This window comes from Cherax quadricarinatus, chromosome 97 (assembly GCF_038502225.1).
Source record: "Cherax quadricarinatus isolate ZL_2023a chromosome 97, ASM3850222v1, whole genome shotgun sequence".
NCBI classification, from domain to species: Eukaryota; Metazoa; Arthropoda; class Malacostraca; order Decapoda; family Parastacidae; genus Cherax; species Cherax quadricarinatus.
In genome coordinates, this window is record NC_091388.1 from 6489987 (window position 1) to 6510036 (window position 20050).

At 44.9% G+C, this 20050-nt stretch overlaps 1 protein-coding gene across 1 annotated transcript in view; it reads left to right on the forward strand.

Annotated features, from left to right (window-relative positions):
- Positions 1-348: 348 nt before the first annotated feature.
- Ass (argininosuccinate synthase) overlaps positions 349-20050 on the forward strand; it is a gene marked incomplete at its 3' end in the record, with an annotated part of 38228 nt that continues 18526 nt past the window's right edge. Inside the window, 1 exon segment of the mRNA XM_070105205.1 lies at positions 349-399. Within this exon segment, the coding sequence (XP_069961306.1) occupies positions 364-399 (36 nt within the window).

Genomic DNA, 20050 nt, shown 5'->3' on the forward strand with positions numbered 1-20050 from the left:
CCCTTATTATCTGAACCTCACTAGAGAGGGTCAACATGGCTGGCAGAAGCATCCCACATCCCCAATAGTGGTTATCCTGATAGGTAATTTACACACATGTTACTATGTATAATAATTTGAGTAAGTATATTTAAGTGTACCTGTCCCTTAATAAAACTTATAAACCCCGCTAGGCAAGACGGGAGTCCTTGAGAGAGGTCCTTTAAGGCAGTATTTCACGTAGGATTCTGTTGCTATTTATACCAGATTCGTCCTTGCCACAGCTGGCTGCGGCGTCCCCAGCGCCCTCTGTATATATATCAGCGTCCTTGGGCGTCCCTCAGCCTATTGAGTGGATGTAAACAATAGTCCAGGGCCCCTGTGATGACGCTGGGTTACGTTATGAAGGAGAGAGCTTCTGTAAGTAGAGAATTTGGCTCTCTGTAGAGCTTTATTAAGTCATGATAAAGCTCTACACAGACTTTATCAAGTCTGTGTGGAGCTTTATAAAGTCACGATAAAGCTCTACACAGACTTTATCAAGTCTGTGTGGAGCTTTATAAAGTCACGATAAAGCTCTACACAGACTTTATCAAGTCTGTGTGGAACTTTATAGTCATGATAAAGCTCTACACAGACTTTATCAAGTCTGTGTGGAGCTTTATCAAGTCATGTTTGACCGTGTAGAGCTTTATCAAGTGATGGCTGTGTGTAGAGCTTTATCAAGTGATGGCTGTGTGTAGAGCTTTATCAAGTGATGGCTGTATGTAGAGCTTTATCAAGTGATGGCTGTGTGTAGAGCTTTATCAAGTGATGGCTGTATAGAGCTTTATCAAGTGATGGCTGTATAGAGCTTTATCAAGTGATGGCTGTATAAAGCTTTATCAAGTGATGGCTGTGTGTAGAGCTTTATCAAGTGATGGCTGTATAGAGCTTTATCAAGTGATGGCTGTGTGTAGAGCTTTATCAAGTGATGGCTGTGTGTAGAGCTTTATCAAGTGATGGCTGTATAAAGCTTTATCAAGTGATGGCTGTGTGTAGAGCTTTATCAAGTGATGGCTGTATAGAGCTTTATCAAGTGATGGCTGTGTGTAGAGCTTTATCAAGTGATGGCTGTGTGTAGAGCTTTATCAAGTGATGGCTGTGTGTAGAGCTTTATCAAGTGATGGCCGTGTGTAGAGCTTTATCAAGTGATGGCCGTGTGTAGAGCTTTATCAAGTGATGGCTGTGTGTAGAGCTTTATCAAGTGATGGCTGTGTATAGAGCTTTACCAAGTGATGGCCGTGTGTAGAGCTTTATCAAGTGATGGCTGTGTATTGAGCTTTATCAAGCGATGGCTGTGTGTAGAGCTTTATCAAGTGATGGCTGTGTGTAGAGCTTTATCAAGTGATGGCCGTGTGTAGAGCTTTATCAAGTGATGGCTGTGTGTAGAGCTTTATCAAGTGATGGCTGTGTGTAGAGCTTTATCAAGTGATGGCTGTGTGTAGAGCTTTATCAAGTGATGGCTGTGTGTAGAGCTTTATCAAGTGATGGCTGTGTGTAGAGCTTTATCAAGTGATGGCTGTGTGTAGAGCTTTATCAAGTGATGGCTGTGTGTAGAGCTTTATCAAGTGATGGCCGTGTGTAGAGCTTTATCAAGTGATGGCCGTGTGTAGAGCTTTATCAAGTGATGACCGTGTGTAGAGCTTCAACATGTCATGTTTGACCCTGTGTGGAGCTTTATCAAGTTATGATTCTATGTAGAGCTTTATCAAGTCATTCGGTCCTGGGACCTTGATCAAGGTCCCAGGACCGAAACGTTTTCTAATAAATATGTCTGTGTTTGCTTACGTGTCTTTCTAAACCAGAGCTTAATATCCCTCGACACAGAGCACGACACTAACCCAATAAAACCTTTAACATAGTCTGTCTTGGGTTCACTATTTTCAAGACTAGCATAGGCCACTTTGAGCCACTGAACTCTATACATAGAGGATTAAGAACTTTTGTCAGTTGGAGTGGTGCTGGATCCTCATGTGTTTGTCATAAGAACTGGGATCAACCTTAGGATCTAAGTCTCTTATGGGGGGGCCTAAAAATATAGAGATTCAGTACCGGAATCGACTCTCTTAAGAACTAGGATTGATAATGGGGTTGAATCTCTTTATAAAGGATTTGGATCCTATCCAAATAGGATACAGAGTTTAGTAATAATATTTGTTATACTAAGGACGTGCGTTCAAAACCTAAGGCTCCGGGTTCAGTCCTGTGTGAGGAGGGATGTAAATGGGAGCAGGTGTCATGAATAACACCTGCTGCCCTTGTTCACCTAGTAGCAAATAGGTACCTGGGTGCTAGTTGAGTGGTGTGGGGGGAATCCTGGGAAAGGAATTAGGCTGTCCTGGGTTATTAACCCCCCGTGGCGTGGTAGACAACGCACTCGCCTCACGCACTAAATGTCCGTGGTTCGATCCCCGGCACTGGTAGAAACCTTGGGCATGTTTCCTTACGCCTGCTGTCCCTATTCATCTAGCAGTAAGTAGGTACCTGGGTGAGCAGCAAGTAGGTACCTGGGTGAGCAGCAAGTAGGTACCTGGGTGCTACAGTCCTCGATGACCCACTGACTTTCTTGGGTTATCTTGGGTGGCTAACCCTCCCTACCCCGGTTTATCCTGGGTGGCTAACCCTCCCTACCCCGGGTTATCCTGGGTGGCTAACCCTCCCTACCCCGGGTTATCCTGGGTGGCTAACCCTCCCTACCCCGGGTTATCCTGGGTGCCAAACCTTCCCTACCCAGGGTTATCCTGGGTGGCTAACCCTCCCTACCCCGGGTTATCCTGGGTGGCTATCCAACCCTACCCCGGGTGGCTAACCCTCCTACTCCAGGTTATCCTGGGTGGCTAACCCTCCCTACCCCGGATTATCCTGGCTGGCTAACCCTTCCTACCCCGGGTTATCCTGGGTGGCTAACCCTTCCTACCCCGGATTATCCTGGCTGGCTAACCCTCCCTACCCCGGGTTATCCTGGGTGGCTAACCCTCCCTACCCCGGATTATCCTGGCTGGCTAACCCTTCCTACCCCGGGTTATCCTGGGTGGCTAACCCTCCCTACCCCGGATTATCCTGGCTGGCTAACCCTCCCTACCCCGGGTTATCCTGGGTGGCTAACCCTCCCTACCCCGGGTTATCCTGGCTGGCTAACCCTTCCTACCCCGGGTTATCCTGGCTGGCTAACCCTCCCTACCCCGGGTTATCCTGGCTGGCTAACCCTCCCTACCCCGGGTTATCCTGGCTGGCTAACCCTCCCTACCCCGGGTTATCCTGGGTGGCTAACCCTCCCTACCCCGGGTTATCCTGGCTGGCTAACCCTTCCTACCCCGGGTTATCCTGGCTGGCTAACCCTCCCTACCCCGGGTTATCCTGGCTGGCTAACCCTCCCTACCCCGGGTTATCCTGGCTGGCTAACCCTCCCTACCCCGGGTTATCCTGGCTGGCTAACCCTCCCTACCCCGGGTTATCCTGGCTGGCTAACCCTCCCTACCCCGGGTTATCCTGGCTGGCTAACCCTCCCTACCCCGAATTAAAAACCGCAGCAAATCTTATTTCATCTCACAGAGTTCAATGAAGAATTGAACAAGGTGACAGACCTCCAATATCCAGTTGTTCTCTAGCAGCTGGCCTTCTCAGAGCGACTGACAAATGATATACTAAACCTTTATACGGCTGACGGGGCTCTCAGAGCTATAAACAGTCAGCGAACATTCTGAAAGCTAAGTGAATCCGAATCAACAAAGAGATATAAGTTATTTTGTCTGATTTGTTTGGGTGTATCCTGGGTAATTTGCACATATGTTATTATACAAAGAAAGATTGCAGTCATTAGGATTCGAAACCACGTCAGGGGAGGCTGGCAAGGTTCCCAAGTGACGCTCTAGACCACTCGGCCACAGGTATCTCAAAAGCTGGGTAGCCTTGTTTAAAAGCCATGTTTGAATGTGCTTGCCTGAGTATATTGACCCAAATGAGGATATTTCTTTCAGTGACACGATCTCTGATACTTGGGATATCAAGTTCTTTCTTCATATTTAGAATTTTGGCAGCGCGATGGCATCTTAAGATGATCCTCATTGCTTCATTCTGCAATTTCTCCAGCCCTCCAAGCTTCCAGTATGACACAAGAGCAAGTAGTGGCGCGGCATAATCAACCAATGATCTAATATAAAGAAAATACATCATTTTCACAATTTTAACATTAGCACCATACCTGTGATGAAACCCTGCCACAGCTCTAGGTGCTCTCTCCCCTCAAGGAAGGTTCCTTGATGTTGGTGAGGGGCTCTTGATTTAGGGAATTGGATCTGTGCTCCAGTTCCCCGAATTAAGCCTAAATGCCTTCCACATCGCCCCCCCCAGGCGCTGTATAATCCTCCGGGTTTACCGCTTCCCCCTTGATTATAATAATAATAATAATCTAGGTGCTCTCAGCCTTTCTCTGCATTGGCGACAAAGTCCTGTTACAAGTCCAAATAATGGGACTTCAAGGCCTAGATACTTGTATCTAGTTACATAGACTAGTGGAGACCCGTCAGGCAACTGGATCCTGGGAACTGTGCCTCTCTGACGAGGAGGACGCTTGTTAAGTAACTGTTTTCTCAGTACAGATAATCAACCTCAGGTCCTGACACCAGGCTAGTACATGGTTAAGAATCTTTTGGGTGTTGGAGAATCCGGTGGAGTAAATCATTATATCATCAGCAAAGCTAATCATATAATGATTCGGCTGATTAGGCATAGTTTACCTGGAGTTTACCTGGAGAGAGTTCCGGGGGTCAACGCCCCCGCGGCCCGGTCTGTGACCAGGCCTCCTGGTGGATCAGAGCCTGATCAACCAGGCTGTTGCTGCTGGCTGCACGCAAACCAACGTACGAGCCACAGCCCGGCTGATCCGGAACTGACTTTAGGTGCTTGTCCAGTGCCAGCTTGAAGACTGCCAGGGGTCTGTTGGTAATCCCCCTTATGTGTGCTGGGAGGCAGTTGAACAGTCTCGGGCCCCTGACACTTATTGTATGGTCTCTTAACGTGCTAGTGACACCCCTGCTTTTCATTGGGGGGATGGTGCATCGTCTGCCAAGTCTTTTGCTTTCGTAGTGAGTGATTTTCGTGTGCAAGTTCGGTACTAGTCCCTCTAGGATTTTCCAGAGTGGGACTGAGCACACCTCCCTGTGGGGTTCCTAATTCAAAGTCTTTAGTTATACTTCTATGTCCCTGGAACAACACAGAAGACTTTCTGTTGGACAGGTAGCCTTTAATCCTGCGGAGAAGCCATCCTCCAACATCCAGTCTTGCAAGTTAACTAATGACTACATGTCGGTTGGCGACATCAAAAGCAGATTTAAGGTCAAGGAAGGTAGTGTATGAGCTGTCAGTGTGCAGGGTGAGAAAAGTGGTTATGCAATGATGCACGCTCCTTCCATGCATGAAACCATGCAACCGGATAGGCAAACATTGTTTGATTCTGTGCATGAGGCGATTAAGAATCATCCTCTCAAATGTTTTACACAAACAGCTAGCAAGAGATATTGGGCGAAATGCATTTTGTTGATTTGACTTAGGAATGGGAATGATTAGGTTGTTGGTCCAAGATTTAGGAAGCTCGGCAGTTACACAGCTCATGTTAAGATAAGATAAGATTTCGTTCGGATTTTTAACCCCGGAGGGTTGGCCACCCAGGATAACCCAAGAAAGTCAGTGCGTCATCGAGGACTGTCCAATTTATTCCCATTGGGGTCTACGCCATACAATGCATAATGTGGAGTATCACCTATGGAAGCATTGTAAGCAGAATTTATGGCACATTGAACATCTGGTATGACTTCATCCATTAGTTCTAAGTTATATATGAATTTGTTATTGTATAGAATCAGCCCAGAACCGCCTGCCTGTTCAGCCTATAGATAGTAGTGTATGTCGAGACGACATACGTAACATGACCGAGCTGTCAGCATAGTTGCTGATCCCTGTGTTATAGCATAGCATATTAGTATCATCCATGTGCTTTAGATAGGAGATCCCTTGTAGGCCTGTGACTTTGTGTGACGTCACGGGATGCGCATGTGTAGGCTCGTACCTCTGCCTCCCTCTCACTAGGCGGCAGACCATCCAGACTAGAACACGGCAAGGCTGGGCTCCACTCCACATTCATCATCACAGTCTGACAATATATATGTTACCATCCAACAAGTGTGTCTACCTTCAACCCTCGATATCTCCATTTAAGAACCCCTACGATATCTTGTCCCCCAGGATGCGACCCACACCTGTCGACTAACACCCAGGTACCTATTTGCTGCTAGGTGAACAGGACAACAGGTGTAAGGAAACGCGTCGAAATGTTTCCACCCGCCGGGAATCGAACCCGGGCCCTCCGTGTGTGAAGCCTTAGCTTTAGCCACCAGGCCACCGGGCCACCCGTTATTACTCGACAAAGCAATCTGAGTATTTTGTACGGAATACCATCCTTCCCAGACGACGTGAAGTTACCCTTAATTAGTGCTACTTCGACCTCAAAGTTAGTGAAGGGAAGGTTACAGTCATCTTCCTTGCTGAGCATAAAACAAATCAGTCTCTCCCTTGCATCATGTTTCTCCATAAATCTCGCCTGTGTGGCACTGGGAAAATTGTCATAGATAGATATAGCAGCCCAAACACTGACTCATTCTCCCTATGTAAGGGATGAGGGTGCGCGATCTGACCAGTTCTGGTACCCTTAAGTCTGTTTATGTCCCTCCATGCCCACCTAAGTGGGGTGTGAGCATTGAGACTATTGACAAATTTTTCCCAGTCTGTCGAAGCTCTGTCATACGCTCCCTGGCAGCAGCATGGGCAGTTTGAGAAAGCTTCAACATCTTAGGGGTACGATATTTTCTATAGGCCTAGTCTGCGAGCAGTACCCTTCAATGTTCGAGGTTCAGGATCACTGTAGTAGTAAGTTGATTCAGGTACAGGTACACATAAACACAGCTAAATAAATTATCATACATAGCAACATATGTGTAGATTACCTACCAGGATAACCCAAAAAAGTCAAATAAAGTGACTTACTTAAAATAATGAATCCTGTGATACTCCAATACTGAAACTATGTATTGTGCCAAAACAAAAGCATTCACATTGCTAAACTCACAAACTAGTATTTAGTCACTTAGCCATAATACCAACTTACATCATAATTTGTAATATTTTAAAATTAAGATTTAAACTAAGTCTGCCCGAAATGCCTAGCCATGCTAGGTGTTCTAGTGGTACACTCTGTAATTATTATTTTACTACATGTAAACCACACAATAACCAAATTATGTAAACTCAGCATTGTAATCCTTATAGAGAATAAACTTTGAATTTGAAAATACGGTAAACATACTAGGAATTAGTTAGTAGGTATGATATTTTATATTATGTAAGTTAACTGGGTTTGGTGTACCAGGTCTCAGTGGCAGTTCTGATTCTGAGTATTGCTTACAAGGTCATTGTTAAAGGTCTCAACAGAGGAATATTCATAAGAATTATACCAGTCTGTAACATGTGCGACAGTCATCATGCTGATCAGAGGGACCATGAAAGCGTTTCCGTTTGAATATCTACCAGGGAGGACAGCATTACCATTATCTAGAGTTGTTAATCTTGGGAAATGATCTGATGATATATCTGTTCCAATGGAAGACTCACAAAATCCAGTAAGATTTTGTGGAAATAAATTATTTAATAGTATGTGCAGTAATTATATAAAGAAAACGTACATCCATTTTTCTTTAATTTCTGGAGTAACTAATATATTATATAGGAATAATTCTGATAACACACGATATATTTTCTAGTGGAAACCTACAAATGATTTTATGATGATTAAATTCAATATGTTTAATGAGTATATTTGGATGTAGATGTTATACGCTTATACTGTTGATATATTATGGAGATATATCACAGGATAGCCCAGTAAAGTCAGCTAGGTTGTTATACCTTGAAATGAAGTCACATACTCTCCTGCTCTTATCCATCGACACCATGCCCAGCCCTTCTAGGGTAGGGTAGGTGCCTGAGCCCGGGCTCTCAGCTCACAAGACTGTCATTCCCATTTGTCCCCTTGGGGCGGGGATGGCAGACCAGAGAGGCCTAGCTTGTGGCTAGGCCTGGGGACAGTTGGTCACAAAGATGAGGAGGCACTTGTGCCTCCTCCCATGGGAGACTTAAGTCTCAGACACTCCGTAAAGAGGGAGCCAAGGCCGGGCCACCACTTGGAAAAGGCCCGGGACGGGAGAATACCGGCGAATATTTAATAATAATAATAATAATGCTCTTATCATTCTCCCTACGATCCCCGTTGGGGAGGGGAGCATCTACCTGTCTCCACGAGACTCTCGTCTTCCACGATGTCGCATCGTGTGAGGATTAAACCCACGAGTGCTGTCATCACCGATACTACGAAGCTTGAACTTGAGTCTGCCCTCAAAAGCAGATTGAGAGTCAAGTTCCCGAGTATTATTTCTCTAAAGGAAGCTTTCCTCGTTACCTTCGTCGATGATGTGGAAGCTAAGGTACTTACACCACCAGGGGCCAGGAGCTGAGTCTCGACCCCTGCAACCATAATTAGGTGAGTACCTGCGATGACGACCCTCGACGACCTTGCCTTTACCATCTCCACCCTCAACTTACACGCGAGCTAAACGATGTGTGTCCAAGAAACGCCTAGATAAGCTCATCACTGTCATGTCCACCCAGGACCTCAAGTCGTCACTTGAAGACCTAAACGAATGGGCCGAGATCGACAATGTTGTGAAGATCCCCAACGCATCCTCGATGCTAAAGCGAAGGACCCCAATGGAAATAAGTCACTCTGTCTGACTTTTTTGGGTTATCCCAGGTTCTCTACACATATGCTGCTATGTATGATAATTCTATGTAACTGTATTTGTGTATACCTGAATAAACTTACTTACTTAGTTTCTTGACGTCAACATGGCTACCAGAGCCCTGTCTGATGGAACGGCTATATCATAATACTTAATAAACCCTCGACAAATTGAGCCTGGACGCTTTAAACATAAACAACTTGTTGGACATGCTGCTCCTACAATCACTCAACCACCGAATGTCATGTCAAGAACAAAATCTGTTCCACCTGCGGGTATGAAGGACACGACTTCCGTTCCTGCACCTCTACCACTGCTCCCACTTACATAAACTGTAGAAGTGACCATCACACTCTGGCAGCCAAATATCCTGTTCGTAAGATCTTAACAAAGAAGATACAAGAAGACCTTTGGAAGACAACTGGAAACTCCCCTACTTAAGCTCCAGTCGACAACCACCAAGATCCTCCAAGATATTCAGCAGTCGCCACCACCTACCACCTCCCCACTACCACGAAATTCTATTATTGCATGACATTTGCACACATGCAAAACGCTGCACACCCAGGATTATTCAACACGACTATTAATAACCTTTCGAAGAAACAAACTGCCATCATTCAACTTCCCAGCCAGTCCTCCTTCAGCTGATATTTTGAAGATAATTCAGAAAATTGTCAGTATCGATGCACCAGATGACTTGCAAGAATTGCTACTCGAAGTAAGATGACGCCTGCTGTCATCCTGCATCCACCAATCAGAGTCCACCTCTGTCTCCACTCCCCACTGCACCAGTGGACCAGTCGACGGCCTCACCTCCACCACTGTCTCCACTCCACAGTTGTGGAACCAACTATGTCCTCACCAGTAAATGTCCGAGGCCCAAGACTGTTCAATTGCCTCCGAGCATACATAAGGGGGATTACCAATAGACCCATGGCTGTCTTCAAGAAGGCACTGGATAAGCACCTAAAGTCAGTACCTGACCAACCGGGCTGTGGTTCGTACGTCAGCTTGCGTGCGGCCAGCAGTAACAGCCTGGTTGATCAGACCCTTATCCACCATGAAGCCTGGTCTCAGACCGGGCCGCTGGGGTGTTGACCCCTGAAATCCTCTCCAGGTAAACTCCAGGTAAACCTCGTACCCAGAAGGAGAATGTAGAATATAACTTTGGTATAACTGTGTCTAGCATTAGGAATAATATTAGGAGAGAAGTAAATAATGAAAATGATTGTTATAGGAATGCAGTTAGAAGCCTGAGTAGATCTATAACCCACTATGATAACATGAACGTAGATAAGTATGTTTATGGAGCAACTTGCAATGTGAACAGACTGACTGATGTTGTAATGGCCAGGCTTAGGCTTGGTTACAAGTACTGACTGATGTTGTAGTGGCCAGGCTTAGGCTTGGTTACAAGTACTGACTGATGTTGTAGTGGCCAGGCTTAGGCTTGGTTACAAGTACTGACTGATGATGTAGTGGCCTGGCTTAGGCTTGGTTACAAGTACTGACTGATGATGTAGTGGCCAGGCTTAGGCTTGGTTACAAGTACTGACTGATGTTGTAGTGGCCAGGCTTAGGCTTGGTTACAAGTACTGACTGATGATGTAGTGGCCTGGCTTAGGCTTGGTTACAAGTACTGACTGATGATGTAGTGGCCAGGCTTAGGCTTGGTTACAAGTACTGACTGATGTTGTAGTGGCCTGGCTTAGGCTTGGTTACAAGTACTGACTGATGATGTAGTGGCCAGGCTTAGGCTTGGTTGAAAATAAATGGTATCAAATACCGACACAGTGGAAATATAAACACATATGCAGTATAATGTGATCCTTTATTGACAACGTTTCACCCACACAGTGGGCTTTTTCAAGTCACACACAGATCTACCTGGGGTGGAAGGTACGGGAGTATTTATAGTCATGTTCAGAATGTTGAGGTCAGGTGGAGAATGCTGCATCTGATGATCTACCGGGTGGAGTTATAGAGTCTTGGGTAGCTTGGCAGGGGTATTGGACAAGTTGTGAGTAGACCTTCTGCAGTGTTCTATGTTCTTATGTGGGATAGCGATGAAGAAGTTTCTTGGCGAGTGGTTCAGCTATGTTATAGAAGCCGTTGTTCTGGTTGAAATTGTTGGTTATAGAGATAAGCGATGATTCCAGGATTCTTCGGTATTGAGTGTTGTCTTCTGTGGCGATAAGTCTTGAGTTTCTGTAGTTAATTAAACGGTTGTGTGAATTGCGATGTTGTACACAGGCATTCCTTGTATCGTCAGTCCAAGACACTGCCGAGAAGAGATACATAGACCTCCCCACCAACTCCATTGCCAAACATGTTTCCAACAAATTGTATTGATAAAGCCACTGGATGACGAAACGTCTACAATAAAGATACCCAGATGTTGCACATGTGTCTTAATCTCATCTTGTCGGTATTATATACCATTCGTACACAACTTGTCAGACACTGCAACATCATGGAATCTTAATTCTGAGGACATGTACATAACCTTCACGACTACGACAACTACTACTACTACAACTAACCCATCTCTTTGGGAAGGACCTACTTCCACTGGGGAATCCCGCCTACCAGTGAATATGCCCTCGTCTGCTACACCTGACGTTACTATATAAGCGCCAGGCTCCTTTCTTCTGCTTCACAATCTCCACGACTATGGTGCTCTTCGCACCTACTCCTAGGTTGAGGGACTGATTACCTCATCTTCTGTACATAGTTCTACTGTCTTCAAGTTATGTCCTAGAATTTGTATTGATAAAGCCACTGGATGGCGAAACGTCTACAATAAAGATACTCAGATGTTGCACATGTGTCTTAATCTCATCTTGTCGGTATTATATACCATTCATACACAACATATATATATAGTGGCAGGAGTCAGGTGAGGTGACGCGTGGGTAGAGGTGGTAGTAGTAGTAATGGAACTAAGGAGGTGAGGCAAGAGAGGGACCTGCTGGTATCAAGTAACACCAGTTCCCAGGATGGGTAATATCCTCTTGCTTAGTAATTTTGAAATACTGTAACTACCGGATTTTTGCTTTATAGTGTTACTGACAGAAATTAGTGCAGCTTCAATGCATTTTCTCCGTCTTAAGTCGTCTTCTTTAATAACTAGTTTAACTTCATTGAATTTCATGAGGTGTCCAACATCGTCTCTATGTTGAACACATGCGTTTTTGCGGTCATCATTTCTGCAAGCATTTTTGTGTTCTGCTATTCTAATGTCCAGAGTTCCGGCTGTTTCAGGAATCGCGGGAAGAACTAAAAGCCATAAATGAAATCGAAAGAAACCCAAAGTATTTCTTCTCCTATGCCAAATCAAAATCGAGAACAACGTCCAGTATTGGGCCCCTACTTAAACAAGATGGGTCCTACACAGATGACAGCAAGGAAATGAGTGAGCTACTCAAGTCCCAATATGACTCAGTTTTTAGCAAGCCGCTAACCAGACTGAGAGTCGAAGATCAAAATGAATTTTTTATGAGAGAGCCACAAAATTTGATTAACACAAGCCTATCCGATGTTATCCTGACGCCAAATGACTTCGAACACGCGATAAATGACATGCCCATGCACTCTGCCCCAGGGCCAGACTCATGGAACTCTGTGTTCATCAAGAACTGCAAGAAGCCCCTATCACGAGCCTTTTCCATCCTATGGAGAGGGAGCATGGACACGGGGGTCGTCCCTCAGTTACTAAAAACAACAGACATAGCCCCACTCCACAAAGGGGGAAGTAAAGCAATAACAAAGAACTACAGACCAATAGCACTAACATCCCATATCATAAAAATCTTTGAAAGGGTCCTAAGAAGCAAGATCACGACCCATCTAGAAACCCATCAGTTACACAACCCAGGGCAACATGGGTTTAGAACAGGTCGCTCCTGTCTGTCTCAACTATTGGATCACTACGACAAGGTCCTAAATGCACTAGAAGACAAAAAGAATGCAGATGTAATATATACAGACTTTGCAAAAGCCTTCGACAAGTGTGACCATGGCGTAATAGCGCACAAAATGCGTGCTAAAGGAATAACAGGAAAAGTCGGTCGATGGATCTATAATTTCCTCACTAACAGAACACAGAGAGTAGTCGTCAACAGAGTAAAGTCCGAGGCAGCTACGGTGAAAAGCTCTGTTCCACAAGGCACAGTACTAGCTCCCATCTTGTTCCTCATCCTCATATCCGACATAGACAAGGATGTCAGCCACAGCACCGTGTCTTCCTTTGCAGATGACACCCGAATCTGCATGACAGTGTCTTCCATTGCAGACACTGCAAGGCTCCAGGCGGACATCAACCAAATCTTTCAGTGGGCTGCAGAAAACAATATGAAGTTCAACGATGAGAAATTTCAATTACTCAGATATGGTAAACATGAGGAAATTAAATCTTCATCAGAGTACAAAACAAATTCTGGCCACAAAATAGAGCGAAACACCAACGTCAAAGACCTGGGAGTGATTATGTCGGAGGATCTCACCTTCAAGGACCATAACATTGTATTAATCGCATCTGCTAGAAAAATCACAGGATGGATAATGAGAACCTTCAAAACTAGGGAGGCCAAGCCCATGATGACACTCTTCAGGTCACTTGTTCTATCTAGGCTGGAATATTGCTGCACTCTAACAGCACCTTTCAAGGCAGGTGAAATTGCTGACCTAGAAAATGTACAGAGAACTTTCATGGCGCGCATAACAGAGATAAAACACCTCAATTACTGGGAGCGCTTGAGGTTTCTAAACCTGTATTCCCTGGAACGCAGGAGGGAGAGATACATGATTATATACACCTGGAAAATCCTAGAGGGACTAGTACCGAACTTGCACACGAAAATCACTCACTACGAAAGCAAAAGACTTGGCAGACGATGCACCATCCCCCCAATGAAAAGCAGGGGTGTCACTAGCACGTTAAGAGACCATACAATAAGTGTCAGGGGCCCGAGACTGTTCAACTGCCTCCCAGCACACATAAGGGGGATTACCAACAGACCCCTGGCAGTCTTCAAGCTGGCACTGGACAAGCACCTAAAGTCAGTTCCTGATCAGCCGGGCTGTGGCTCGTACGTTGGTTTGCGTGCAGCCAGCAGCAACAGCCTGGTTGATCAGGGGCTGATCCACCAGGAGGCCTGGTCACAGACCGGGCCGCGGGGGCGTTGACCCCCGAAACTCTCTCCAGGTAAAACATATACTTTGTCACACCCCCCACATGGTACAAAAACCCAAGCATGATTCTGGCACAAGTGCAGGAATCTACACTATACCATGCGGGGGGTGTGACAAAGTATATGTAGGGGAAACAGCCAGAACTCTGGACATTAGAATAGCAGAACACAAAAATGCTTGCAGAAATGATGACCGCAAAAACGCATGTGTTCAACATAGAGACGATGTTGGACACCTCATGAAATTCAATGAAGCTAAACTAGTTATTAAAGAAGACGACTTAAGACGGAGAAAATGCATTGAAGCTGCACTAATTTCTGTCAGTAACACTATAAAGCAAAAATCCGGTAGTTACAGTATTTCAAAATTACTAAGCAAGAGGATATTACCCATCCTGGGAACTGGTGTTACTTGATACCAGCAGGTCCCTCTCTTGCCTCACCTCCTTAGTTCCATTACTACTACTACTACTACTACTACTACTACTACTACCACCACCTCTACCCACGCGTCACCTCACCTGACTCCTGCCACTATATATATAAATGTTTTCTTAGTTTTCTCTGTATTAGGACTGAAGAAGCCACTCGTGGCGAAACGTTTCCTTTAATAAATGTCCTGAACTGTACATAAGTGTCTTTTTCCACTTCCATCCTCTGCAGGGGTATACATAATCCCTTGTAATGACTGCAACAAATTATACGTGGGCGAAACATCAAGAGACCTCCAAACACGTATTTCAGAACACCAATATGCAAGCAGGACTGACGATACAAGGAATGCCTGTGTACAACATCGCAATTCACACAACCATTTAATTAACTACAGAAACTCAAGACTTATCGCCACAGAAGACAACACTCAATACCGAAGAATCCTGGAATCATCGCTTATCTCTATAACCAACAATTTCAACCAGAACAACGGCTTCTATAACATAGCTGAACCACTCGCCAAGAAACTTCTTCATCGCTATCCCACATAAGAACATAGAACACTGCAGAAGGTCTACTCACAACTTGTCCAATACCCCTGCCAAGCTACCCAAGACTCTATAACTCCACCCGGTAGATCATCAGATGCAGCATTCTCCACCTGACCTCAACATTCTGAACATGACTATAAATACTCCCGTACCTTCCACCCCAGGTAGATCTGTGTGTGACTTGAAAAAGCCCACTGTGTGGGTGAAACGTTGTCAATAAAGGATCACAGTATACTGCATATGTGTTTATATTTCCACTTAGGCTTGGTTACAAGTACTGACTGATGATGTAGTGGCCAGGCTTAGGCTTGGTTACAAGTACTGACTGATGATGTAGTGGCCAGGCTTAGGCTTGGTTACAAGTACTGACTGATGATGTGGTGGCCAGACTTAGGCTTGGTTACAAGTACTGACTGATGTTGTTGTGGCCAGGCTTAGGCTTGGTTACAAGTACTGACTGATGATGTAGTGGCCAGGCTTAGGCTTGGTTACAAGTACTGACTGATGATGTAGTGGCCTGGCTTAGGCTTGGTTACAAGTACTGACTGATGTTGTAGTGGCCTGGCTTAGGCTTGGTTACAAGTACTGACTGATGTTGTAGTGGCCTGGCTTAGGCTTGGTTACAAGTACTGACTGATGATGTAGTGGCCTGGCTTAGGCTTGGTTACAAGTACTGACTGATGTTGTAGTGGCCTGGCTTAGGCTTGGTTACAAGTACTGACTGATGTTGTAGTGGCCAGGCTTAGGCTTGGTTACAAGTACTGACTGATATTGTAGTGGCCAGGCTTAGGCTTGGTTACAAGTACTGACTGATGTTGTAGTGGCCAGGCTTAGGCTTGGTTACAAGTACTGACTGATGTTGTAGTGGCCAGGTTTAGGCTTGGTTACAAGTACTGACTGATGATGTTGTGGCCTGGCTTAGGCTTGGTTACAAGTACTGACTGATGATGTAGTGGCCTGGCTTAGGCTTGGTTACAAGTACTTCTGACAGTTTGGGAGAGACAGATGATCAAACTAAATGCAAATTATGTGATCAGACATATGGTCACTGTCTTGAGCACTATGTGCTTAATTATCCACTTATTGAGGAATACAGAGACAGTATAATAACCTATGTGACATGTCAAGATATCTTATTAATGAAAATAAGATACCAGATATACTAAGCAAATTTCATAAATTTGCTTGTAACAGATAAGTGAATTGCAGATAAGTAGAGAAAAAAAAAACATATGTACACCTGTTAACCCTTTTGGGGCCTAATTCCTGGGCCTTTCGTGTATCCATATGCTCTTGCGCTACCATCCACAGGATGGATATGAGGTGCACAATAAACTAGCCACGTCGGTGGCAAAATCGAAAAAAATCTGTCACTAGACGCACTGATACGGAAGACCACGACACTGATTACTACCTCCACTGGAAAAATATCACTTTTTATGCTACCTCTCAGCAGGAGAATAAAATGAATGCGGCCACCTTGTACGAACAGATATGTGCAAGGACAGTCAGGTTTACAGATAGCTCTGGCTCCCACTGCTCATATTCCTCACTCCTCAAGACATTACAACTCATAAGACAAGACCCAGCACTTCAAACGCAAGAATACTCATCATCTCCAGCTCAAAATTTACAAACATCAAAAATGCATCGACAACTGACATCACCGTAAAGCAGCCTTCCTCGTCCTCGCCTGTCCTGCCGTCTGCCAGCCACCAATTATCATCAAGATTACCACACATACACCGTATAAGACGCAGCCAGCACGCCATGTTGTGTGTTCTCATGCGTTACGTGTTGCTGTTTATTTATGCTTCACATCGCCCGGCTCTTTATCTACGACTCTTCTTCGTCTGTTAGATTAGGCATTTACGACCCTGCTCCTCCTTTCTAAGCGTAAGTCTCTATCTAACCATGGTGGCTCGTCGCCTGGTAGGCAAAGCTCTTGCTTTGCACGCTGAGTGTCCAGGTTCAATTCCCGGCAAGGGTGAAAACATTGGGCTTGCTTCCTTACACTTGTTATCCATGTTCACCCATCAGTAAAATGGGTGTACCTGAGTGTTAGTAGAGTGGTGTGGGTTGCATCCTGAGACAAAATTCACCTAATTTGCGGGAAATGCTCTGCATAACAAGGGGCTTTCTATATAGTAGTAAGTCATTAATGTCAGCTATGGTCTGTATACCTTGTACATGTACTTGTAGAAATAAAGATATTATTATTATTATTATTATACTATGTGTGTTAGCTGAGTGAGCTAACATGAATGTTAGTGTGGTTGTGAGTGTGCTTACAGCCCTCTAGTACTGCTTAGGACCGCCCATCGCCTCCAGAACAGCTTGTATTCTTGTAATAAAGTTGGTAGAATTACCGTTGTGAGTGTGCTTACAGCCCTCTAGTACTGCTTAGGACCGCCCATCGCCTCCAGAACAGCTTGTATTCTTCGTGGCATGGATTCAACAAGGTGCTGAAATATTCCTTAGAGATTCTGGTGTCCCGTAGCTGGGTTGGTATCGGACATAGCTCACACACTGTGGTCCATGGTTGGATTCCCTGTACGGGTGGTAACATTAGGTCGTGTTACCTTGATACTTGATGTCCCTGTTTCTTGCCTCCTGTATGATTCTTTAAGCTTAAGTTCGATATTTGCTATTTCTCTGACCAGTGCCTCCCTTCATAGTTCAGATATACTGGCCAATTTTAGCAGCTGTGTGAATCTTCGTCTTCGCCTGTATAGGAAGCATTTCTCTCTTTCTAGTTTACATTTTCTCTTCCTTTTTTCTTAAAGGAATGTGCCTTGAACATACCTCAAGTGCCACAGAGTTAATTCTTTCTAGACAGAGGTTAGAATCTGTATTGTTTAGGATATCTCCCTAGCTTGTTTCATTTAGGACATGGGTGACTTGATCCCACTGTATATTTTTGTTACTGAAGTTGAATTTAGTGAAGGCACCTTCATAACTGGTCACCTTTTGCTGGTCAGGAGCAATGCGCACACATGTCTGTATCTCTATTATGTTGTGGGGCTGAATGTATTGACTTTGATACTGTTATATTCCGTATCAGATCATCATTATTGGTAAAAACGAGGTCTAGTGTTTTCCAGACGTGTTGGCTCCACTATTTGCTGGTTTAAAGTGAATTTGTTGCAGAGATTTAATAGCTCATGTGTGTGTGTGAATTTTCATCTGAGCTGCCTCCTGGGGTGATCTCTGCTAAAACATTATTTGCTGCAGTCCTCCATTCTAGGTGTCTTAAGTTGAAATCACTAGCAGCTGGAAGATTTTCCAGACAGTGGTCAGTTTTGAAAAGTTATTCCTGGAACTGTTGGGAAGTAGCGTCCGGAGGCTTGTATACATCCACAATGACAAGGTTTTGGTTTTCAGTCTTTACTGCCAAAACTTCAACTACATCATTTGAGGTGTTAAGTAGTTCTGAGCAAATAAGCGACTCTGTGATGTACACGCCAACCTTCCCTTGTTGCCTGTTTACTCTTTTGCATCTGAATAGATTATAGCCTGTGATCCATATTTCGTTGTCAAAGTTAACCTTTATGTGGGTCTCTGTGAAAGCAGCAAACACTGCGTTTGACTCTGTGTGCAATCCACTGATGAAAGGTATTTTGTTGTTTGTTGATGACTTTAGACCCTGTATGTTTGCAAAGATAACTGTCGTCGTACGGATGGTATGTGGGAGGCTTTGTTTGCTGGCATTAATATCTGTTGTTCTGTAGTGGAGGCGAATGACTGTGTATCCGCTCCAGAAATGTTTTCAGTTTGTGTGGGATTTCTGTCATTTCTTGCCAGTTTCCTTTCTATCCTGGCACTTAAAAACCTCCGTCTCTAGAGTGATTATGGCTCCCCTGGTTTGTTTCCCATAAGGGTGATCTGTATCTTCTTGTCCCCTTTAGATGGTGCGCCTGACACTATAGGTTGTAGCAATGTCTTTCCTGGACTGAAGAGTGACAGTATACGTTGTAGTATTTTCTTTCATGGAGTGACGAGTGACACATTTGGGGGTGAAATAAATTACAGGAAGGGGAGTTGCACCCTCCTGTTGTCATGTATGTACGTCATTTTTTGGGGATGTTCAAAATTGCACGTCCAACCTGTTCTTCCAGATATTCCATGTCTGCAGATACCCAAAGCATAGAATTTGCATAGATCTGATTTCTGTTTAGAATTTTTTGTGGATGCGTTCCCTACTGGTGCATTTTTTCTGTCACCTCATTACCTGCAGCCACTGTATTAAAATCAGTGTTTCCAACAGTGTTTTTCTGGTAATATATCGCCACTCTTTCCCGAAGCATCTGCGCTTTTTATTCAATCTCCAATAGTAGTGCTTCCTTGTACCTTTGGAATTTGTGTAGCGTTGTTTTTACCTGTTTAATCACCAGGGCCACTATATTTATCTGGTGCTGTCCTGGAGGACACCACCAGAACCATCTGGTGCACTGTCCTCCAGGACAGCACCAGAACCATCTGGTGCACTGTACTCCAGGACAGCAACAGAACCATCTGGTGCACTGTACTCCAGGACAGCACCAGAACCATCTGGTGCACTGTACTCCAGGACAGCACCAAAACCATCTGGTGCACTGTACTCCAGGACAGCACCACAACCATCTGGTGCACTGTACTCCAGGACAGCACCACAACCATCTGGTGCACTGTACTCCAGGACAGCACCACAACCATCTGGTGCACTGTACTCCAGGACAGCACCAGAACCATCTGGTGCACTGTACTCCAGGACAGCACCACAACCATCTGGTGCACTGTACTCCAGGACAGCACCACAACCATCTGGTGCACTGTACTCCAGGACAGCACCACAACCATCTGGTGCACTGTACTCCAGGACAGCACCACAACCATCTGGTGCACTGTACTCCAGGACAGCACCACAACCATCTGGTGCACTGTACTCCAGGACAGCACCACAACCATCTGGTGCACTGTACTCCAGGACAGCACCACAACCATCTGGTGCACTGTACTCCAG